The sequence below is a fragment of the Schistocerca cancellata genome, chromosome 2 (genome assembly GCF_023864275.1).
Source record: "Schistocerca cancellata isolate TAMUIC-IGC-003103 chromosome 2, iqSchCanc2.1, whole genome shotgun sequence".
In the NCBI taxonomy this organism is placed as follows: domain Eukaryota; kingdom Metazoa; phylum Arthropoda; class Insecta; order Orthoptera; family Acrididae; genus Schistocerca; species Schistocerca cancellata.
The window spans coordinates 5,900,460-5,926,400 of record NC_064627.1 but is presented as its reverse complement, the minus strand read 5'-3'; the positions used below and the strand labels follow the sequence as shown (position 1 = coordinate 5,926,400).

Sequence of the window (25,941 nt, the reverse complement as noted above, 5' to 3'; positions counted from 1 at the left end):
GGAGAGAGGTTTGGAGGAAAGGTTAACTACTGAATTAGGGTGTTGTGGTGCCAGATTGTGTTGATCGGAATTTTGAGGTTTTGGAGGGAGTGGAGCTGGAAGTGGGAGATTGAGTAGATGGGAGAGACTGGGTTTGTGTGCGATGAGAGGTGGTTGAGGTTTGCTGGAAAGGTTGTGAAGGGTGAGTGAGTTGCCTTTCCGGAGGTGGGAAACCAGGAGATTGGATATTTTTTTGAGGTGAAGGGTGGCATGCTGTTCTAATTGGCGGTTGGCCTGTAGGAGGATGCTCTGAATAGCCAGAGGGTAGCCCTATGAAATCCCCAAACCACCTTCCCTACCCTCTGGCTCCTACCCTTGTAACCGCCCCCGGTGTAAAACCTGTCCCATGCACCCTCCCACCACCACCTACTCCAGTCCTGTAACCCGGAAGGTGTACACAATCAAAGGCAGAGCCACGTGTGAAAGCACCCACGTGATCTACCAACTGACCTGCCTACACTGTGATGCATTCTATGTGGGAATGACCAGCAACAAACTGTCCATTCGCATGAATGGACACAGGCAGACAGTGTTTGTTGGTAATGAGGATCACCCTGTGGCCAAACATGCCTTGGTGCACGACCAGCACATCTTGGCACAGTGTTACACCGTCCGGGTTATCTGGATACTTCCTACTAACACCAACCTATCCGAACTCCGGAGATGGGAACTTACTCTTCAATATATCCTCTCTTCCCGTTATCCACCAGGCCTCAATCTCCGCTAAGTTCAAGTTGCCGCCACTCATACCTCACCTGTCATTCAACAACATCTTTGCCTCTGCACTTCTGCCTCGACTGACATCTCTGCCCAAAGTCTTTGTCTTTAAATATGTCTGCTTGTGTCTCTATATGTGTGGATGGATATGTGTGTGTGTGCGAGTGTATACGCGTCCTTTTTTCCCCCTAAGGTAAGTCTTTCCGCTCCCGGGACTGGAATGACTCCTTACCCTCTTCCTTAAAACCCACATCCTTTCGTCTTTCCCTCTCCTTCCCTCTTTCCTGATGAGGCAACAGTTTGTTGCGAAAGCTTGAATTTTGTGTGTATGTTTGTGTGTCTGTCGACCTGCCAGCACTTTCATTTGGTAAGTCACATCATCTTTGTTTTTAGGTATATATATATATATATATATATATATATATATATATATATATATATATATGTCTGCTTGTGTCTGTGTATGTGTGGATGGATATGTGTGTGTGTGTGCGAGTGTATACCTGTCCTTTTTTCCCCCTAAGGTAAGTCTTTCTGCTCCCGGGATTGGAATGACTCCTTACCCTCTCCCTTAAAACCCATATCCTTTTGTCTTTTCTTCTCCTTCCCTCTTTCCTGACGAGGCAACCGTTGGTTGCGAAAGCTTGGATTTTGTGTGTATGTTTTTGTTTGTTTGTGTGTCTGTCGACCTGCCAGCACTTTCATTTGGTAAGTCACATCATCTTTGTTTTTAAATATATATATATATATATATATATATATATATATATATATATATATATATATCCTACCATAGGCTAACTTTTTTGCAATTTTCTGATAGTTTCAGGTATTACTGCATTTAATATGATAAAAAAACAACCACATGATTGTGAAATTATCTCCAAATCAAAGATCAAATCACATTCACACACTACAATTTGTGAATATAGCATGTTGTTTAATTTCTATTAAGCAGAAATGATTTATTTATTTTGGTTTCATTTATTTATTCATTCAGGAGTCGTCTGAAAATGGTAGAAGGCTTGTCAATAAAATGTAATGAAATTAAATAGCTGAAGTGTTGCTTATTTTGCCTTAAAATTTTTTTTTCCAAAAATTTTGTGTTCACCATCTTAACATTTGCTATTTGGTTAGATTTACTCTTGAAAAAAATTTCATCTCAGTAGGATTACATTAACCCCTGCCAACTAGAGGAAAAAAATTAATTTTGAGAATTTTTTTTTTTTTAGTTTTTAGCCATTGTAAAAGTTATCGAGGTCTGTATAAAATCAAAATTAAATAGCATTCAATTTCTAGACGGCTGTTTATATTCTCAAGGATGTTTTCAGTTTCTTGCAATAATGGTACAGTTTATGATGATCTTGAACACAACACAATATAAATTCCATTTGATCCTCACCTAGCCAGTAGGCCATGATAATCTTGTGTCAATTTAACACACGTTTCAACAGAGTCATTAAGAGCTTTTAACTCCTTCACTATCCTTTTGTGTCTAAATATGAAGTGCTTGTTGTCCATATCAAAGGGCATTCTTGAATAAAACCAGTGTCTATAATCTTCAGGCAAGCCAACAGATCATTGCTCTTGCTTGGCATGAAGTTGACTCTTTTCTCTGATATGAAATTGTGTTAGGGGATGGAAATTAACAAATAAAAATCAATAATTAATGATGATCAGAATAATGTTAAACTTACCATTTAATGGACCATCCAATTCTCCACAAAAAAGGAATTATCTGCTTTAAATTTGTAGATTCTCTTTGTCCAAATTTGCTACCATTTTGACTCTGGTCTGTAAATCTACTTCTCATCAAAGAGCAATAACAGAGAGAACTGTTCAAATAAATACTACAATTGGTGACTTTTGAATCATGGATCTACCTTTTCATATGATTTCAGATCTTTTATGAAGCAGAGATCCAGATGAGTAGCTTTCACAGCTCCACTGTAGTGAAGCCACAGATTGGTATAAACAATTACAATGAAACAAGACACATCTCTCAGTACATTCTGATTTTCAATAAATATTCAATTTGTGTTCTGAGAAGAAACTTTTTTAAGCAATAAAGTGTCCTTGCAACATGTCTTGTTCGATGTGTTGCTCCAGGAGGGTGAAATTTACGTTCCCCCCCCCCCCCCCCACCCTCTCCACCGAGTATCTTCCCGAAAAACATTACACAGATCTCTATGAGTTCACGATATCACCTCTCACTGCCGGTTAATCTAATTCACTTCCAAAAAGTCTAACATCTCCTTAATTTTTGCCTCGTTAAGAACAAATCTACAATCTTTTTCCCAGTGTGAAAATTACCGACATTGATACTTTTCCAGTTTTCTCTCAAATATAGAAAAACTGGTGCATCAGGACTGCTTGTTACATCCTGGCACTTTACATTCAAATACACTTTTGGAAATAAGTTTATATATTTGATGACATAAGATGCATACCCCATTAGGATAGACAGTGTTTGAGACAGTTGTGCCACTGCAGAGATTCTGTACATTTTTGTCAATACCCCAGTATGTTAATGCATTTTAAACAGCATTTGCTTGCTCCTTACCAGAACTATTCTGTAATTTTCAGACCCCAATGAGCTGTTCACTGTACAATTTTCGGGTCGGTAACCATTTGTACAGCTCATCTATAATTATGTTCACAATTTGTGAATACAGTTTTTCAATTTAATTGGCTGTAGATCATCAGCAGTGTCTGAAGGACATCGTGTAGCACTATTCAGACAGTGCAGAATACAGATATTCCAAACCTGAATGTTTAGGAAGTTAATACTGATTTCACCATCAAGACCTGTAGCCTTCAGATGTTGTTATTTAATTTGGGGGCTGTGACTCTTTCTAGGACTTCAGTTAATTTGTTGGAGAAAGAGTTCAGATTACCAATAGGTAAACAAACAGAGTAATTAACTTTTCATGGATATCTAACTTTGTTCATTTAATGGCAGCCAATCCAAAATATTTATCTACAATAATTGTGTGTAGATCTTATCTAAGTTTAATCTGTATGCCACTTCTGATAGAAGTAGTAAATCCCCACACTTTTTTAATGTAGCTCTGCAGTAGCAATTTGCACACTCATATGATAGCACAATATGCTGGATTTCGCTCTCGCTGCTCTGGTGATCTGTGATGCGTACCACTGCGCTATCCAAAGACTGTTACTTAACTTCAAGCTGATGCACTTTATTTGCATATTTTGGTGGAGCATAAAAAATTCTGAGCAAATTTCTTTAGTGTTGGTTCTCATGATTTTTCCCCCTCTGGCAACTGGTGGGTGTGCGCCCCAGTGTTAGACATTATGTTCAGTGTACATGTTGAAGAAATTTCTATACTGATTGAGACACTTTTTAATGGAGTGGAACCTATTCTCATGATTTATCCTAAAAAGACCTAGTTCTCCTACCTATGATGACAGGCATTTTACCATTTGTGTCTCCACACACACCTGTTCTGCCTCATTAATTACCACTCCCATTCCAGTCATGTTGACATGTAGACCATGCCTCATATAGCCGCATCTCCTGATAGTCCCCAAGGCACCAGGGCTAAGTGTACCTGGTCAGCAGTAATCAGTGCCACATCCAGCTCTATATACATAGCTTAGCAGAGAGCAGTGTACAATAGGTTAACAGGAGGCCATCTGGAAAACTGTTTGCATAAACAAAATGAAAAATGTCATATGGCATGGCAGCCTGGTGCAAGTATTTCATTGGATGCCCCTTGGGTGACTTGCGCAAAATCCACAATAGAGTTGTCCAGTTGAATCTTTGTAATTGTTAACATTACTGCCACTATTACTCCAGCAGAGTTAAATAAGTGACTCTGCACTTGGAAACTCTTTATCTTGAAAATGTTCACAGGTTTTTGTTTGGTACGTAGAGGAAATTATCCTTGTCTTTTAGATAATTTAATGGTTAAGAACATTTCTTACTACTTTTCTTAATTATTTGGGCCTTCAGCATGGAGTAATTGTTATTACATTTGATATCGTCACAATTACAATAGATCATATTTCAGAATATTTTATTTAATGTATATCCACATTCTGTTTCAGCTGGTGGAGGTACTCTACGGTATTTTCATGGCATCTGAAGTTGCTTATTACACATACATTTATGCTAAGGTTGATCGTGTCCATTACCAGAAGGTCACTAGCCACACAAGAAGCGCCTACCTCACAGGGAGATTTACTTCATCAGTAGTCAGCCAGATATTGGTCTCTACTGGCACAATGAATTATTTTGAACTCAATCATCTCACTGTTGGTGGTAAGATAGACATTCTATTTTGAACACACATAATAATAATAATAATAATAATAATAATAATAAAAGTTTGTCATTCAGCTGATTACAGCAATAGACAAAGTCAAGAGCATATATTTCTACATAAACTACTGTTTTGTTGTAAATTGGTTTACATAAAATAGGTACACATTAGAATACAGTATTTTCATCTTCAAAAAATTCATCAATGGTGTAAAACGGATTGTTCACTAGTAGCTTGTATAATTTAGCTTTAGAAATATTTAAAGGCAGTTCCTTAAAGTCAGCACTTAGTCTATTAAACATCCTTAGTCCAAGAACTAGGTAGGAGTTCTGCAATTTTGATAATCTATGATATGGCACGTCTACAGATGTTCTGTTTCTAGTAATATGGCGATGAATATCACTTCTCAACACAAAATTAGACATTGTTTCTAATGTACAATAAAACATTGTAGATGAGTAAGTTTACTAGTATCATGATCTGTTGTTTAATACATGCAGCATTCAATGATAAAGAATGAGTAATCAAACAGCAACTCAAGTATCTTATGAATTTTCAATACATAATTATGGGAATGATAGATTGCTACTCACCCTAAAGGTGACTTGTAGAGCTGCAGCAGGCGCAGTGAAGAGTCTGTTACACACACACACACACACACACACACACACACACACACACACACACACACGACCACTTTCAGAGATAGTGGTCAAGTGCTGCTTAGGCTACAGTAGCCAGAGACAGCAGTCATATGTGTGTGAGGTGTGCTTGCTTGTATGAATGCATGCATGCTTTTCTATTCATTTCCTGATTAAGGCTTTGGCCAAAAGCTTAATGTGTAACAGTCTTTTCATTGTGCCTGTCTGCAACTCAACATGTCATCTTTAGGGTGAGTAGCAATCTATCCTTTCCATAATTGTTGATATTTCAACCGGCAGTTGCATTTTAGATAAATGAAGAGGTTTATGTAGCCACCTTATCATATTGAATATCATCATTTGTGTCAAAGTCAAAATGTGAATATGTCTTACCCTGTTCATAGATTATCCACCTACAGGATGCCATGTGTTGTTCCAGTATGGAAATCAGCACTACTAATTAAAGAACAAACCTACTTACCAATTATGCATCACAAAGTATGGCTGATACACAGAATAATTTAAAAATATGGCTAAATTTTGAGCTTTTAGAATTTTCTAAAATTCCATCATTTAGTTTGAAATATGGGAGCAATCTGCAGATGAAATGGGAAAGTTACTTGAAGAATGGGGAGTGAAAACATAGAGGCTTTGAAGTAACAATCAGTAAATGCCTAGATCCAAATTAATTTAGTGTAATTTAGTGTAAACTTGCATGTGCATTTCACAAATTAACAGTATTTAATTATCGTCCCAACCTGGTACAAAAGCAGATCTGTGCCTTATCTTTCCAGTCTTCCACCATCTTCCAAAGTCCCACCATCTGGCCACAGAGGAGCATTCCTCTCTTAGCTCAGTATTATCCAGGACTGGAGCAACTGAATTACATTGTCCACCAGGGTTTTGACTAACTCTTGTCATGCCCTGAAATGAGAAATGTCCTGGTGACTATCTTTCTCACCTCTCCCACAGTGGTATTCCACTGTCCACCGAATCTTCAAAATATACTCATCAATCCATATGCTCCCAACCTCCCTTACCTCAAGGCTCATGCCCCTGTTTTAGACCTGTCCTACACATCCTCCCACCACCATCTACTCCAGTCCGGTCACTAACATCACCTATCCCATCAAAGGCAGGGCTACCTGTGAAACCAGTCATGTGATCTACAAGCACCCACTGTGCTGCATTATATGTGGGCATGACAACCAACAAGCTGTCTGTCTCCATAAATGGCCATGCAGGTAGGAACTTTCCTTCCAATAAATCCTACATTCCCATAACCCTCCTGGCCTCAGCCTTCATTAGTCACTGCCCTCACCCATCCAGCCTGCTCTCTCCCTGTTCCCATTCCAGAACTACACAGCCCTTATTCCACAATTGCACCCAGTCTTTTTACTTTTTTCCTTTTCTGCTACCCCTGTCTCCCTCACCTCTCCCCTGCCCTCTGTCTAACCTGCAGCACTTCACTGTCTGTCACCCCTACTCTACTGTCCCACCCCCTTCCCATCCAGCCTCCTCCTTACCCCCACCTATTCATCACTCCCATCATGCACTGGTGCTGCTGTTCACAGTGTGGTTTCAGTTGTGTGTGCGTGTGCGCGTACGTGTAGTCTATTGTTGACCAAAAGCTTTATTTGTGACAGTCTTTTTGTTGTACCTACCTGCAACTCAGCATCTCTGCTATGTGGCGAGTACCAACTTTCCTTTTCATTGTTACAGTTCATCCTGGATTTTCCTTTGTTTGATTTATGTTCAGTATTTTTATTAATGTTAATACTAACCAAATGTTTATAATCTCCTGTAAACTGACTTGTCCACATTGTTGTCATAAAATAATTTTCAAATGATCTATGGAACATGTTTGTAACTAACTAACTCATACTATTAGAAGTGGTATGCTGCCTGTAAGCACTTTGAGTTGGCAGTTCACATCTATGTATAACTGCTTATCTCCCCTCAAACTGACTGTGCATGTGTGGTGGAGGGTACTTCTGGTTGTACCACAATCTGTTCTCTCCCCCTCCGCATTTGCCTTGTTCATGGCAACTGAAGGGGCATAAATTGCTCCATAGTGTAATGGAGCTTTAAGTTCATATCCTTTTGGGTAAGTTAATTTTTGCAGCCAATTCATTGTGCAACTCTTACACAATGGTTCTTGTGTAATACCAAATAGATTGTAAAGGCTAAAAATGAATTCTCACTCCCAGTTTGGAAACATTAGTGTCGTCAGGAGAAAACCATCTTTCACAATTGGTGACAGGTATCTGATCACTGTGTAACAGCAGAATGTTGAATGTTGACAGTCCTTTTTCAAAAATGGTTCAAATGGCTCTAAGCACTATGGGATTTAACATCTATGGTCATCAGTCCCCTAGAACTTAGAACTACTTAAACCTAACTAACCTAAGGACAGCACACAACACCCAGCCATCACAAGGCAGGGAAAATCCCTGACCCCGCCTGGAATCGAACCCGGGAACCCGGGCGTGGGAAGCGAGAATGCTACCGCACGACCACGAGATGCGGGCTAGTCCTTTTTCATTTCTCCCCAGTCCATTATTAATTTATTTGTGGTCTTGCTAAGAAGAAAAAGTGTAACATGGCTTTCAGATCACTTTGTGCTCTCAAAAGTTACCCTGAAACTGGTTATGTGTGTATTGTGTGTAGATTAAATTTTTCCAGAAGACACATGCAGATTAATTAATGCAGGTGAAATATATATCATAACTAAACATTGGAAAGGGAATATTGTGTTAAACAGATCTTTAAGTGCTGTGATACAGTTTCTGTGGTCAATATGTAACCACATGAACTAGTGATGTCGATAGTGTAAAGGGCATCCAATATTTTCAGTTTTGCCAAATAGAAACATTGAGTAGTAATGAGATTATGCAAAATTTAGTGAAGATTCATTGTAGATACAGTAGCACTTCAGTTTTAGATTCTTTGATTTTATGTTTTTCACAATTTTATACCATAATCTTGTAGCCCCTGCGAAAAACCCATAAGACCAAAGCAAAAGGTTTCCTGATTTTACATTTCTTCAGAGTATGGTTCACTTTGATTCTATATTCTTATCAGAGTTCAGAGTTTCTCTTCACTTCCTCCCATTTTCTTCCTACTGACATTGATGTGACTGAAAGAGTTATAAGTGGCACAAACCAATGGTTTCCACTGCGGGTGGTGGAGGAGTTAAGGGAATATTTTAGGCCAGTGCAAAGAGGGGAGATGCGAGAAGGAAATGATGGTGTAAGCCACGGTCAGCATCTCACAATGTTTAGCTTCACCATGCAATTATGGTTGCAACTACTGGTAGGTGGCATCAGCAATGGAAAAACAGGATAGTTGACGTGAAGTGTTCCGGACCAAGCCAATACATGACAAAGAGGCCCAGCCCCCATCTTTTCTTGTGCCACTTATAACTCAGTCTCGTCTTTTTGCATGCATTTCTGATGTACTGTGTTCAGCAACAGTAATGATCATTAACCTTTTAAATACAAACATTGAGTCTCGAATTATATGCTCAGTCAGAACAGAGGAAACATCAGCTATTTCTGACTAGTGAGCTCTTATTCGTTGGTGTCTTGTTACATCACCCAGTAGCCAATGCAACCATCACACCAGACTAACATATGCAATAAATTTACCAACCTTACCCTACAAAACATTTGAAAATCTTAAAATATAAACAGGCACAGTAGTAATAAATCAAAGTCAGAATGAGAATTTATTTCTTATCCTCCTAGGTAGCAGTTTTACCAACACTCATAATGTCAACTGACATAACATAATTGCAAATTGATAGACAAACAAAGAAATTTCAAAATTTTATGTCAAATAATAGACCTATTTAAAAAATGGGTTTTTGCAACTAGTAATACTGTATGTTTCTTGTGGTTGTGGTCTTCAGTCCTGAGACTGGTTTGATGCAGCTCTCCATGCTACTCTATCCTGTGCAAGCTTTGTCATCTCCCAGTACCTACTGCAACATACATAATTCTGAATCTGCTTAGTGTATTCATCTCTTGGTCTCCCTCTACAATTTTTACCCTCCACGCTGCCCTCCAACTCTAAATTGGTGATCCCTTGATGCCTCAGAACATGTCCTACCAACCAATCCCTTCTTCTAGTCAAGTTGTGCCACAAATTTCTCTTCTCCCCAATTCTACTCCATACCTCCTCATTAGTAATGTGATCTACCCATCCAATCTTCAGCATTCTTCTGTAGCACCACATTTCAAAAGCTTCTATTCTCTTCTTGTCGAAACTATTTATCATCCATGTTTCACTTCCATACAAGGCTACACTCCATTCAAATACTATCAGAAATGACTTCCTGACACTTAAATCTATACTCGATGTTAACAAATTTCTCTTCTTCAGAAACGCTTTTCTTGCCATTGCCAGTCTACATTTAACACCCTCTCTACTTCGACCATCATTAGTATTTTGCTCCCCAAATAGAAAAACTCATTTACTACTTTAAGTGTCTCATTTCCTAATCTAATTCCCTCAGCATCACCCGACTTAATTCGACTACATTCCATTATCCTCGTTTTGCTTTTGTTGATGCTCATCTTATACCCTCCTTTCAAGACACTGTCCATTCCATGCAAGTGCTCTTCCAGGTCCTTTGCTGTCTCTGACAGAATTAGAATGTCATCAGCGAACCTCAAAGTTTTTATTTCTTCTCCATGGATTTTAATTCCTACTCCAAATTTTTCTTGTGGTTCCTTTACTGCTTGCTTAATATACAGATTGAATAACATTGGAGAGAGGCTACAACCTTGTCTCACTCCCTTCCCTACCACTGCTTCCCCTTCTTGCCCGTTGACTCTTATAATTGCCATCTGGTTTCTGTACAAACTGTAAATAGCCTTTCGCTCCCGGTATTTTACCCCTGCCACCTTCAGAATTTGAAAGAGGGTAATCAAGTCAACATTGTCAAAAGCTTCCTCTAAGTCTACAAATTTTAGAAACATAGGTTTGCCTTTCATTAATCTATTTTCTAAGATAGATCGTAGGATCAGTATTGCCTCACTTGTTCCAACACATCTACGGAATCGAAACTGATCTTCTCTGAGGTCGGCTTCTACCAGTTTTTCCATTCATCTCTAAAGAATTCGTGTTAGTATTTTGCAGCTGTGACTTATTAAACTGATAGTTCAGTAATTTTCACATCTGTCAACACCTGCTTTCTTTGGGATTGGAATTATTATATTCTTCTTGAAGTCTGAGGGTATTTCTCTGGTCTCATATATCTTTCTCACCAGATGGAAAAGTTACGTCAGGGCTGGCTCTCCCGAGACTATCAGTAGTTCTAATGGAATGTTGTCTACTCCCGGGGCCTTGTTACGATTTAGATCTTTCAGTGCTCTGTCAAACTCGTCACGCAGTATCATATCTCCCATTTCATTATCGTCTAAATTCTCTTCCATTTTTCCATAATATTGTCCTGAAATACATCTTCCTTGTATAGATCCTCTATATACACCTTCCACCTTTCTGCTTTCCCTTCTTTGCTTAGAACTGGATTTCCATCTGCGCTCTTCATATTCATACAAGTGGTTCTCTTTTTCTCCAAAGGTCTCTTTAATTTTCCTGTAGGCAGTATCTATCTTACCCTTAGTGATATATGCCTCTACATCCTTAAATTTGTCCTCTAGCCATCCCTGCTTAGTCATTTTGTACTTCCTGTTGATCTCATTTTTGAGACGTTTGTATTCCTATTTGTCTGCTTCATTTACTGCATTTTTATATTTTCTCCTTTCACCAATTAAATTCAATATATCTTCTGTTACCCAAGGATTTCTACTAGCCCTTGTCTTTTTACCTACTTGATCCTCTGCTTCCTTCACTACTTCATCCCTCAAAGCTACCCATTCTTCTTCCACTGCATTTCTTTCCCCCATTCCTGTCAATTGTTCCCTTATGATCTCGCTGAAACTCTGTGCAACCTCTGGTTTAGTCAGTTTGTCCAGGTCCCATCTCCTTAAATTCCCACCTTTTTGCAGTTTCTTCAGTTTTAATCTACAGTTCATAACCAATAGATTGTGATCAGAGTCCACATCTGCCCCTGGAAATGTCTTACAATTTAAAACCTGGTTCCTAAATCTCTGTCTTACCATTATATAATCTATTTGAAACCTTCTAGTATCTCAAGGCTTCTTCCATTATACAACCTTCTTTCATGATTCTTGAACCAAGTGTTAGCTATGATTAACGTTATGCTCTGTGCAAAATTCTACCAGGCGGCTTTCTCTTTGATTCCTTAGCCCCAATCCATATTCACCTACTACATTTCCTTCTCTTCCTTTTCCTACTACTAAATTCCAGTCACCAATGACTATTAAATTTTTGTCTCCCTTCACTATCTGAATAATTTCGTTTATCTCATCGTACATTTCATCAATCTCTTCGTCATCTGCACAGCTAGTTGGCATATAAACTTGTACTACTGTGGTAGGCGTGGGCTTCATATCTATCTTGGCTACAATAATGCATTCAGTATGCTGTTTGTAGTAACTTACCCGCATTCCTATTTTTTTATTCATTATTAAACCTACTCCTGCATTACCCCTATTTGATTTTGTATTTATAACTGTGTATTCACCCGACCAGAAGTCTTGCTCCTCCTGCCACCGAACTTCACTAATTCCCATTAATCCAACTTTAACCTATCCATTTCCCTTTTTAAATTTCTAACGTACCTGCCCAATTAAGGTATGTGACATGCCACACTCCAATCCATAGAACGCCAGTTTCCTTTCTCCTGACAACGACGTCCTCCTGAGTAGTCCCTGCCCGAAGATCCAAATGGGGGACTATTTTACCTCTGGAATATTTTACCCATGAGGATGCCATCATAATTTAACCATACAGTAAAGCTGCTTGCCCCTGGGAAAAATTACGGCTGTAGTTTCCCCCTTGCTTTCAGCTGTTCGCAGTACCAGCACAGCAAGACCGTTTTGTTTAATGTTACAAGGCCAGATCAGTCAATCATCCAGATTGTTGCCCCTGCAACTACTGAAAAGGCTGCTGCCCCTCTTCAGGAACCACATGTTTGGCCTCTCAACAGTTACCCCTCTGTTGTGGTTGCAACTACGGTACGGCTATCTTTATTGCTGAGGCACACAAGCCTCCCCACCAACGGCAAGGTCCATGGTTCATGGGAGGGAGGGGGGTACATAATTGAAAATGCTATCACTTTTGCTGCTGGTGTATGAGCTAATTGAGCCATTTCCCAACACACAGTTTTGAGGGTTCTTTCCTTTTACGTTCATCTCAAAAGTAGCAAAAAATTATAGGCTACATGGGGAAATAAATTGAGAACTATGAAATATGGTGAAAACTGCTGGATTACAATGTCTCAGATGTTTGCAACACTTAGATGTTTGTTTTCTACCAGCAGCCACCAGCTGTCTAGCATGATGATGTCACGTATGCAATGGCTTCTAGCATATAGAGTGATAGCAGGAAACTTAATTGGTGGCTTGTTCAAAAATATGACTGATGTGATCACTGTATATTGCAAAACGATTTAGAAAAGATATCTATGTGGTGCAAAAATTGACACTTGACCCTAAATAATGAAACTTGTGACGTCTTCCACATGAGTGCCAAAATGAATTCATTGAGCTTCGGTTACATGATAAATCAGTCAAATCCAAAGGCTATAAATTGAACTGAATACCTAGCAATTATGATTATGAACAACTGAAATTGCAAAGAACGCAAACAAAATGTTGTGGGGAAGGCAAACCAAAGACAGTGTTTTATTGGCAGGTCACCTAGAAAAGAGACACCCTACTCTACACTTGTCCATACTCTTGTGGAGTACTGCTGCATGGTCTGGGATCCTTACCAGATGTGGTTAACAGAGTACATTGAGAAAGTTCAAAGAAGAGCAGCATGATTTGTATTATTGCAAAACAGGGAAGAGAGTGTCACTGATATGATACAGAATTTGGGGTGGGCATCATTAAAACAAAGGTGGTTTTCATAGCAGTGGGGGAATCTTGTTGTGAAACTTCAATCAAAAGCTTTTTTAACCGTTTGCAAAAATCTTTTGTTGACCCCAACCTACATAGGGAGAAATGATCATTATAATGAAATAAGGGAAATCGGAACGCGCACGGAAAATATAGGTGTTCATTTTTTCCACAAGCTGTTCAAGTTTAAAGTAATATAGAATTATTTTGAAGGTGTGCGATTTTAAGAGTATCCATATAGATGTAGACATAGATAACAAATGGAGTTACTGTGGCTTCCACTTTGGTTTAATTTTAATAGTTACACCTCCTACACCCTTCACTGCCATGCATTAATTTTACTTTCATTAGTTCTCCTCAGGGCCTGTCAACAGAATACGGAACATATCCTGCCTCTACAAACTGCAGCCAATGTAGGGTACTCCGTCTGCGATATTCAGCACCACGCTCAACAGGACATGGTCGGTGAAGAGTTGTTCAATGGCTTGTTCCTCTTTGTTGCAGTTCTCAATGGTCTGTAATGCACTGTGTTGGCAGACAGATTGTTATAAATGTAACAGATTGGTGGAACAGAGAAACACTCAAATCACAGCAGGCTTAACTTTATTTCATATTCATTGGTATAAATACAGTGAAGAGTCAAAGAAACTAGTACACTTGCCTAATATGGTGTAGACCCTTGGAGCATGCAGAAATGTAGCAAAATGACATGGTGTGGACTCAACTAATGTCTGAAGTAGTGATGGAGGGAACTGACACCATGAATCGTACAGGGCTGTCCATAAATCCATAAGAGCATGAATGGGTGGAGATCTCTTCTGAACAGCACGTTGCAAGGCATCCCATATATGCTGAATAATGTTCATGTCTGGGGAGTTTGTGGCTAGCGATAGTAGTGTTTAAACTCAGAAGTGTGTTCCTGGAGCCATTCTGTAGAAATTCTGGGCATGTGGAGTGTCACATTGTCCTGCTGAAATTGCCGAAGTACATTGGATTGCACGTGGACATGAATGGATGCAGGTGATCAGAGAGGATGCCGAAGTACATGTGACGTGTCTTATCTAGACGTATCAGGGGTCCCATATCATTCCAACTACACATGCCCCACAGTGTTACAGACCCTCCACCAGATTGAACAGTCCCCTGCTTACATGCAGGGTCCATTGATTCGTGGGGCTGTCTCCAAACCTGTACACATCCATCCACTCAATATAATTTGAAATGAGATTCATCCGACCAGGCCTCATGTTTCCAGTCATCAACAGTCTATTCTCAGTGTCGACAGGCCCAGGCAAGGCATAAAGCTTTGTGTCGTGCAGTCATCAAGGGTACACGAATGGGACTTCAGTTCTGAAAGCCCATATCAATGAAGTTTCATTGAATGGTTTGCACACTGACACTTTTTGATGGCCCAGCATTGAAATCTTCAGCAATTTGCAGAAGAGTTGCAATTCTGTCACGTTGAATGATTCCCGTCGGTCATCATTGGTCCCATTCTTGCAGGATATTTTTCCACCTGTGGTGATGTTGGCGATTGATATTTTACCAGAGTTCTGATATTCACGGTACACCTGTGAAATGGTCATATGGGAAAATACCCACTTCATCACTACCTGAGAGATGTTGTGTCCCATCATTCATGCGCCGACTATGACACCACGTTCAAACTCACTTAAATCTTGATAACCTGCCATTGTAGCAGCAATAATTGATTCAACAACTGCACCGGACACTTGTTGTCTTATATTGGCATAACCGAGTGCAGTGGCATTTCTGCCTATTTACATATCTTTGTATTTGAATACACATCCCTATACCTCTTTCTTTGGCACTTCAGTGCAAGTACCACGTGAGTAGGAAAACTTGTGTGTATGTACATGCTTTCACGAAATGTGCAGTTTACACTACAGCAAGCAATGAGTTTGAAGTGCAAATGGTGCATGTTGGCAATACTGGAAAATGCTCCAATTCAACTGTTCACCTCAATGAACAAGGAAAATTTTACAAGCAATACACTAGAGGTCACTGTGTTCGTGTCACCTGAGTTTGCTGCAATGGCATTGGCTACCGAAGGAAAACACACAACCTCATGTTAGATTCTGATGCCTGTCACTGCATGTCACAGTTTTTGGTTTAATTCATCATGTTTATATATTTTTGCTTTTTCCTAAATAAGCACAAAGAACAGAACTATCAAAAATGCATGACGTTGTACCCAGATAGCAATTTCAAGTTCTTGATAGGATTGTTATTATACATCAATGATTCCTTGAGTACTGCTGAAATTTGTTACCACAAATTATTGTATAAACATTGCACTGTACATTTCATTTCCTTTAAATGGCTCTGAGCACTATGCGACTTAACTTCTGAGGTCATCAGTCGCCTAGAACTTAGAACTAATTAAACCTAACTAACCTAAGGACATCACACACATCCATGCCTGAGGCAGGATTCGAACCTGCGACCGTAGCGGTCACGCGGTTCCAGACTGAAGCGCCTTTTACCGCACGGCCACACCGGCCGGCTTAATTTCCTTCACTTGTACCAATGTTATACAATGTATTGGAGATAATTATGATTTTAAATCACATATTCCAATTACATATGTTTCTGCTTGTATTTTGGGGGTTTTAACATTTTCTTTGATTCTGTATTATCCTTAATTTTGCCTATATGTATAGTCTGGACCACTCATAATAGTAATCAGACACGCTGTATAGGTGTCAATCTTTTCAGAGTTTTTCAATTTGAAGGGTGTAGAACAACTGCTGTCCTCAGCATAAACTTAGACCCAACTGACTACAATGATTTAATGTTTGTTGTTTCTGCTGCTGCTGCTGCTGCTGCTGCTGCTCTCTTTGTTCTTGTTGTGGTGCTGGTGGTTTTCGGCCCATTAACTGGTTTGATGCAGCTCTCCACTCTACTCTATATATCCATTTGAATCTTATTGCAGTAAGCAAGACTTGGTCTTTGTCTGCAAGTTTTACTCTGCACACTTTCCTCCAGTACTAGATTGACCATTGTTTGATGGCTCAGAATGAGTTTGATCAGTTTTAGTCAGTTTGTGCTGCATATTTCTTCTCCCCAATTTGATGGAGTACTCCTTATTAGCTATTCGATCTGCCCATCTAATTTTCAGCACACTTCTGTAGCACCACAGTTCAAAAGTTTCTATTCTGTTCTTGTCTGAACTTCTTATTATCCATTTCTGTATTTATTTCATTATTTATTTATTTTGTGTTCTGGTGATTTGTATCGTGAATATATATGAAATGATATGGAATGAGTCAGTTTACAAGTTTTTTGTAGTGATGTTGTATATTATTTTGTACATAGTTCGAATAAATTGTATATTAAAGTACCTACAATTCAGAAACTCAGAAGTATTTAAATATGCTTACAATTATATACAGACGTGTACACAAATAATGATCTGAGAATGTATCTGATTGTTGCAGATACGATACATGCTTCAGGAACTCTTATTGTGTAAAATGGAACTTACAATAGGAACTGTCTTACGTACTTTTTCATCCACTAAATAAATTATTTGTGAAGGAAGATCATTAAATATCTTACATGCACTGAAATTGCCCTCCTTCCCTCCCATGTCTACCATACTCAGGTTCAAGTGCTCATAGATGCCTTCTTTTCTTCTGCTACCATGGTAGTGATACACCCTCCTAGGTTCAGAAAGGTTCCTTTCTCTCCTCCCCAGGACATTTCTAAAGGCAAGGCATGGCTTGTAATATGATGTCTGATCATGACAGTTAATAATGCATGTTCTGCACCGTGCTCCCATGCTGACTGCAAGGTTGGTAAGGCGTTCTTGTGGTAAGGCATTCCATTCTTCCAACAGCATGCTTGATAACTGCTGCATGGTTACTGGTGCATTTGGATATTCTGCAATATGTCTCCCCAATGCATCCCAGTGTGCTTCAAGTTGGACCAAATGCCCTCTCATTCCAAGAGGTGCTCCATGTGTGCAGTTCAATGTGGCTGCACATTTTCATTCATAAAATTTAAGTTGGAGTCAAATGCAACCTGTAAAGCCACATGTTGTCTGCCCTCTACACACATACCCCTTCAATGTCATTGCCCCCAAGCATGCAGTCTACCCCACATAACCTAGGTCTATGGTTTGTGGGGGCCTGTGATGATAAAATATTAATAATGAAGTTGGCTCATCAGTTAAGTCAAAATTATAATAGGAACATACTGTTCAACACAATCATAGCAAACAGCTCTGTCAGATTAGTTCAAGAAGACGTACAAGCAGAACACAGCATAGTATCTCTTGAAAATGGTGTAACTGTAGGAGTGCTGAGGTGATGACATTGCTGTAGCCACCAACATTGGGCACCAAGCCAGCAAGGACAGTATCAGGCTGAATTGGCAGACCAACAAAAAACCAAAAAACAAACAAAAAACCAACAAAAAACAACCCATGTCATTATGAGCTGAAGTTCATAGAACCTGACCGAAACTCCACAGCATGTATCAAATAAGAGACAGGTCTAGTAGCATATATTACTAGAAACCTGATGCACTACACTTCTATGCCAGACAGTGGAATGTACTGGCTCAATGCAGGTCGCACCCACTATACTCTCTGCTAATGCTTTGGATTGATGGAATACTAAAATGCTGGTTTGGACACGCATAATTTGTCTACTTTAAAGTCCGGATTGATATTGGCATTGAGGCTGCTAAATGGGAGGAGAGCTCTGTTTACCTTGAGAACTGCATTGTAAATTCCTCTTAACTGTTATGAAAAGGCAAAATACATCAACTGTGTACATTCAATGAAATGTCCCACGCAGTAAGCAACAACTGTGCAGGTTTACTAGATAAGAAATAAAAACGACGAGACAAATAAAATTCTGTTCACAGACAATATTTGTAGCAAGCATTGAAATTGTCAGCTGCTTCTAGAACCCTACAAGTAATACTTGGATATGCGCTGTGGCACTAGGCCACTGGTGTGCTACACTTTGAATATTCCTCCAAAGGTTCTGTGCAGGCCGGCCACCAGAGGCCGGCCACCTGTGGAGGGCCAAATGACTTGTGCACTCGGCATGGCATCTGCCGCATCATCTACTGGAGCCTTCCTCTTTATAAATGCAGTGCAGCCAGCACTCACACTCGTATTGAGTTTATATTTACTGTCAGCAACTGGTTGTATCAGTACACGAATTATTTTTATGTTTGACTCTATGTTCTCAACTGTTGTTCAGTTGTATGCGGAAGAAGAATGAACGTTTAGTCATTATGGCTGTGCTGGCTCTCCTTGAGCAGCATCAGACTCTTACTGTTGGTGTCACGAATGTGTCGACCACCTTGACTACACAGGCTTCCACACCATCAGTGTATCCACCACTCTTAGCCCTATATTAAAATGTACCCCAAGGCTGGGAGGCTTATGAGAAGTAGCTTTGGCAATACTTCCTTGCTTTTGGTGTCACTGATGCAAACAAGTGTAAGGGTTTTTTACTTTCTTGGATTTCTCCTCAGATCTGCCAGTTGCTATGACAGGCAGCCCCATTCCAGGAACCTGTTTCACTTTTGATCAATGAAGTGTGTAAGTTGTCAAATTATCACCATAAACATATGCAGTCTTCACAGTGCATGTAGAGTTATATTGTTGTCATAAACAGCCCCACAAGTCCTACCAGACTTAGGCAGCCAAACTCCGCATCCTCAGTCACAATTGTCAGTTTGTTACCAGTACTCATGATGACTCCTATGCTGATTCTGTGGTCCATGATACTCCAGACGAGGAGGGGCATCACCGTGCACTACAGTGTGAGAATTCGTCATTGGCTGAAGTGTTAAATATTGCTCAATCTTTCGAGGCATCTTGTGCTTGAGGCTTGGTGTGACATCACTGCAGTGGCTTCCATTCTTGGTCATTAGGTGTCAGTTAGTTCTCGGGGGAAAGTACAACATGGCAGCCATACAATCGCAGCCTCCACACTGCACTGGAAGCAATGCGCCAAACAACAACAACAACAACAACAACAACAGAAGCAGTCTACACTCCTGGCTGACCCATACTGTTTTGTGCAACATGACAGGCCCACCTGACCTAACCACTGGGTGATTTACTACTACTATAGGAAAATAGGACAAATAGAATCAGGTGTCATTTCTTGTCTCTTCCTGTGAACACGGATATGGATGTTAATTGTATGCCTGCAGTGTTCACGAATCATTAAAAAAGTGTTTATTGAGGTGTGAGTGATGGACAAAGTGCCCAGGCAAGAGGACAGCAGTGCAGCCATAACTCAAACATATGCAGATATGGGATCTCCAGCATTGTCTCTGGTTATTTGACATTTGGTGAGTTACAGCAAGCAGAATACTCCAATTTTGGGGCACTTTACAGCTTTCGCTACGTATAAATCTGTGGTTTGTTCCTTGAGTTTTTGATTATGGATTATGCTGGCACCCCAAGTTTGTTCAGTTTGGATGCTTTCAATGCTTTTGGTTTTTCCATTTTCAACACATGGCACCTCTTTTACCAATGATGACCATTACCAGGAGTTAAACTCTTGGTGTTCAGAGTTCTGATCTCTTTTCTTGGAGGGGTTAGATTAATCTACTAATTTTGTGGTCCACATTATCATGAAACCTACGCACAGGCACACTTTTTCTGTGTGCAACCTGTTCCATTGGCTTTGTTTGATCGAGTGAAATCAGTGTTCGACAGGTTTATGTCATTGGGATTCATACATCGTGTCATGTGACACTGAGAGAATAGTCTACCCCCCTCATGATTGTCAAAATCTCGAACAATCAGTTTCACCTCTACAGCAACTTTTAAGTTTCAATTAATGCTTAGTCTGTCATTGAACCTACCCTATGTCCCCTCCAGACAATTTGTTAGCTAAACTCACCAAACGGTTCCGTATGATTAACAAATCCCTTGGATTGTACCAATATTAGCACCTCCCACTCAGTGTGGCTAGCACCCAGAAATTCTGCAGCATTTCTTCGAATAACTGACTATGTCCATTGCAACGTGCATCAACTATCTCAGTGACATTATTATTATGGGTGTATCTACAGAAAATCATTTACATAACTTATGCACGTTGTTCGTAGTCTTAACATATTGCAGGGTTGAAACTGAACTTAAATCAAGTCACACTTTTTTCAACCATCAGTTGTGTATTTGAGGTTCAAGGTTTCTGAGGATAGTGTTGGGTCCTTACATCATCATATCACAGACACAGCTCTGCCTCACCCTACAATTGTCAGAGAACTCCAAACACTTTAGGTAGAATTGCTTACTATCACAAATTTATTTTTGGTGTGCCCACATTGGCCAATTCACACCATGAGTTGATCCACAAGAACATTCCTTTCCAGTGGATGCTGGCCTGTGACAGTGCATTCATGCTTTCGAAATCTAAATTACATTGTGCTCTTTGTTTGGCTATTCTCCAGCCTGGCCATCACCCAGTTTTGGCTATGGATGTCTCTCAGTGTGGTCTCGGGGCTGTTCTTCACACATCAATATGAGGATGTTTCCGAACATCCAGTACCTCATACATCAAAAAATGCTCAACTCTGTTCAGCAGCACTACTCCCAAGTGTGACTTGGCAAACATCACTCCGGTCAACAGACTTAAAATAATTGACTGACATGGGTCAATAGGTCAATGTGTAGCCATACCTAAGCAAGTGCTTAACAGTTATGTCTTAAAAATTTCTAGACCTAGTCATAATAATAATGATGATGATGTTGGCTTTATATTATCTTTCCCACTCCTAAGTTCTTTTTAGGTGACCAAACTTTGTGCTTAAGCACAAAAATTTTCCTAGATAGGTGTAAGCACATGATGTCTTCCTCATATCATGACCAGTGAATACTTCATAAATGTTAAGACAGTCGATCTAAGTACATTCTGCACAGGATAACATATATGCCCTTTTCCTCAGCTATACCTTTTATTTCACTTTACTAGTAAATTCAAGCTCAGGATTTAAGTTCGCATCTTGTCCCAACAAGTAACTATCATACAGTTAACGTGCGAGCGCAAGGTATTGTGTCCACCTAGATGGGTCTGATGACACTATGGTTAGTTCCAGTATAGCACTCGAGGCTGCCGCATTGCGGTGGCGAAGTGGGGCCGAGGCAGTTTCAGATAAGTTTTTATAGTGCAACGATAATTTATGGATTTGTAGTTTTAGTTGTCCACTATGGACAAATGGTAGTCACTGTTATCCTGAAGAAGGTTGGGTTATCCCGACTGAAACCTAGGTAAATTCTAGGTAAATGATGCAACTGAGGCTGTTCATTATTAAAATTAATATTTATATAGTTGCTGACAGGGCTGCAAAATGTTGAAGATATTTAAATATGGGAGATGTTAGTGAGGAGCAAGGAGAGCATTTTCACCAGGACATTAATGTGATGGAAAAACGCTACCAAGGCTGCTGGAACACCAACTTGTTGGTCACTTCACTGAGAAGTTCAGCAAGCGACTCATCGTAGAAAAAGCTACACAAGAACTTCAGAGAAAAAAGAGAAAGAAAATACAAACCAATTCCAGCTGACAAGTGAAACCTCTATTAACTCATATCATAGTTGTAAGCAGCTTACTGTAAATACAGACCATGCTTATGTTGTAACAATGCGTTTCATTAATTTCCCCATTTACCGCATAGCATAGGATTTTTATACTATATAATAAAGAGCATATTGCTCAAAAACTATGGGTGATACAAAAAACTAAGGCTAGATTTGGTTTCAGCAACATCAGCTATCAAAGTAAAAAAAGTTTAAAAAAAAAAATTTTTCATTGGTCTGTGTAATTTTTTAGGTCATACTGTATCATGATTTCCATTACAGCTGTTACATATTTTATGCTACAAGATTAATTTTATTTGTTTCTCTTCTTTTTTATATGAATGATATAATGACTCCTGTTATTACTAGTGCTATTTACTATTTAGCTCTACAGGGCCTTTATACTGAAATGGTTCTCCACACCACCTAGTATTGTCTTTCTATGTGTGTGAGTAACTGTTTGTTCACTGTTGTGGGTAAATACATACACCGTACACAGGGCGTTGTGTGAAACTGATAGCGATTACACTCTTCCGCTGTTGTAGAAATCTGCTCCAGATGCTGCAGATACCGTGTTGAGCTGAAAGTGGTAACCAAAGTACGGAGAAATATTCTTCGGGGCTTTGTTGCATAGCAATCAGATTGCTTTCAGTTCTGAGAAATGTCCAGTTACTATTGTGGATTTGAATGATCCATGAAGTGACTTCTTTTCTGAAGAAAACATCGAACTATTTCACTAGAACTGAACGCTCCCGTCGGAACTGTTCTCAGCTGGTGTTTATTAGTAGATCACAATAGCAGTATATCGCTGGGTGTATAATAAGATGTACCTTCTTGAAATGAACAATATTTTATTGTTCTATTAACTGATTTCTTTCCATATGCACTTATATTTTACAATGTGAATAAAAAACTCGCAATGGCGTCGATTTTTTACATCACAAGAATGGCTCTCATCTCCTAAAATTACTCTTAACAAGAAGAACAAAAAACTATATCCTAAGAATAATTATGTGAGCGCTGACTGCCACAGATTAATAAACAATATCTTTGTCTCTCTCTCGCACTGTCACAGCAAGTTACGCTGCATGATACATCATATATGCCCCTCTTGTGGACGGACGTTTTTGGGCAAAAACAAACACGAGCGTTCACACAATCGGTGATTGTTTATGACACTGTATTAAAGTCCACTAGAGTATTAATGTCCACTGTATTTCTTATGATATTTTGGTATTAGTGAATGACTATCTAAATGTAAATTATAGATTTGGGTGCATATACTGCTGACACAGGCTGTGCTGAATTCCTGATGCAGCATATATGCATAGCTTACATGCTTGCTTTTATTCATTTGTCGAGGATGGCATGAGATGTGATCAGAAACCTTTTTTATCATCACTCAAAGCTTCTGTCACTCGCCTTGGGATGTCTCAAACGGATAATCTAGCCATTCGGCCAAGCCCCACAAAGGAAAACCAAGGAAAACCTCGGGGTAGATTTACCATCCTCGTATTTCTCATTTGCAAAGATAATTAATTGAATTACAATGGAAAATAAAAAAAAAATATTTACAATATGGATTTTTTTGTTGAATGAATTTAAACACTGTTCACAAAAGAAACACAACACTGTTAGTCTTCTGTGTCTTGAGGTGAACCGTCGACGCGTTGGTTTACGTCCATCTACGATTCCCTTCTATCAGTCATCTCCGGGTAACTGATTGAATTCTATTCCCATTTCACCATCTCCTCGTGGGTATTATGGTTTTCCGCATATGGTTAACATGAAAATAAGAGTCAGTGTAAGTTTCGTGGAAAAGGTGTTTGATCTATGCTGAGCTAATCTAAAGTTCTTTCTAATTCTCTGTCCTGAATTCGAAATATTCGGAAGTTGTAAGGTGTTCTTCATTTCTATCAACAACCCTAGAATGCACTATACACAAATCCAACTGGAGCTGCCGTGTCAACTTATGCTCGTCATCTTTCAGATGGACTTTAACACTTGTTGATGTGCTTGTAACTGAAAGGCATTCGCTCAGTTGGTAACTTCGCGAGCAACAATTGATATAACATAATTTACATACACAGGTATGATACAACAATAGTACAATTCTAAAGACAATGTTCATCACAAAAGATTGAAACAAAGTGATATGCGTCCTTTTAAAACTGAGAACGGGTTACCCCTTCCGAACAGCATGACTTCAGCTCAGCGAGTAAAAAGGCAAATACAAACATACATTGAGATTGTTAAATTGACATAAGAAAAAAAAATCTTGCCATAGACCAGATTCATTTGAGTCACTAACCCATGGTCATTATGCATTGTGAAACCTGATTGAAGTTACTATCAACTAAAATAAAAAATTTTTAAAAGAAATCATTCATACTATAGCTAAATTCTCTGCATACTGAAAAGAAAACTTATCTTTACAGTGGAAAACAAATACATAATGTCTGCATATCTCTCGTACATTATGCCTGAAAAGAAAAACTAACTACTAAATTGCAAAAAGAAAGAAACTATCCTAAGTATGATTCATAGGTTTAATGAAAATTTTCTAATCAATATTATTTGATAAGAATAGTATTTTCAATCTTCAAAATCTTCAGTCATCATGAAATTGCTTTAACAAGTGATGAGGATACATTCCTTTCACCTTTCCATTCTTCACATCCTTCAAAACATAAGTTCCTGGATGGGGTATTTTGGTAATCACAAATGGTCCTTGATACAATAATTGCCATTTTGTGTTCTTCCTCTGTATAAGTGAAGCCTTAGGATGAGTTTTTACTAAAACTTGGTCTTTCACTTTATATGTTTTTATTTTTCCAAGTCGATTGTCAAAATATATTTTCCTTTTTCTTGCCTTGTCCATTATATTAAGTAAGGATTGTCGTACTTTATTTTGTAGGTCTATTTTGTTAATAGCTACTTTAGGAATTCGTCGAATCCAGTCATTCTGTTCCTGTTTTCCAAACATCAGTTCGTATGGGGTGTATTCTGTCGTAGTATGTGGCATATTGTTTACAATTTCCTGAAAATCGTGAAGATAATCGATCCATTTGGGTTGCTGGTTGTGGCAATATGTTCTCATGAACCGGTTTAATTCACGAAAAATTCGTTCCACGGGATTCGCCAAAGGGTGGTACACTGATGTTAGAATTTGTTTTATACCACAACTGGCTAATGTTTGCCTCCAACGAAATCCAGTGAACATTGACCCATTGTCAGAAAGAATCGCCTCTGGTTTGCCAACCTTGACTATATAATCCTTGACCAGCTTCTTGGCTATGGATGCAGCAGTAGCTGATTTTAATGGATAAAGTTTGACATACTTAGTAAATATATCAAGAAAAGCTACAATATATTTGCATCCTCCCTTTGATGATGGTAGATGACCACAGACGTTGACCGAAATGATTGACAGCGGTTTAGTGGGTATAATAGGATGTAGGAAATCTTTCACACAAAAATTTCCTGGTTTGGCTAGCTGACAAATTTTACATTTCCTTAACTGTCTGTGCACTTTCCTGCGAATGTTTGGGAAGTAGCAATATGCTTGAATCTTCTGAGCACACTTTAATACTCCAAAATGTCCCCAAGTGATGTGCGTGTGCAAAATTAAGTCATTCTCATTCTTCTCGGGAATACACACCTTCCAATTATCTGAATCAAGA

The 25,941-nt window shown here is 39.1% G+C and overlaps 1 protein-coding gene across 1 annotated transcript in view; it reads left to right on the top strand.

Moving 5' to 3' along the window:
* Positions 1-25,941, top strand: part of LOC126161293 (thiamine transporter 1-like) — a 709,947-nt gene that overhangs the window by 393,286 nt on the left and 290,720 nt on the right. The window contains exon 4 of the mRNA XM_049917032.1: positions 4,828-5,041. Coding sequence (XP_049772989.1) covers positions 4,828-5,041 — 214 coding nt within the window. The remainder of the gene's footprint in view (positions 1-4,827; positions 5,042-25,941) is intronic.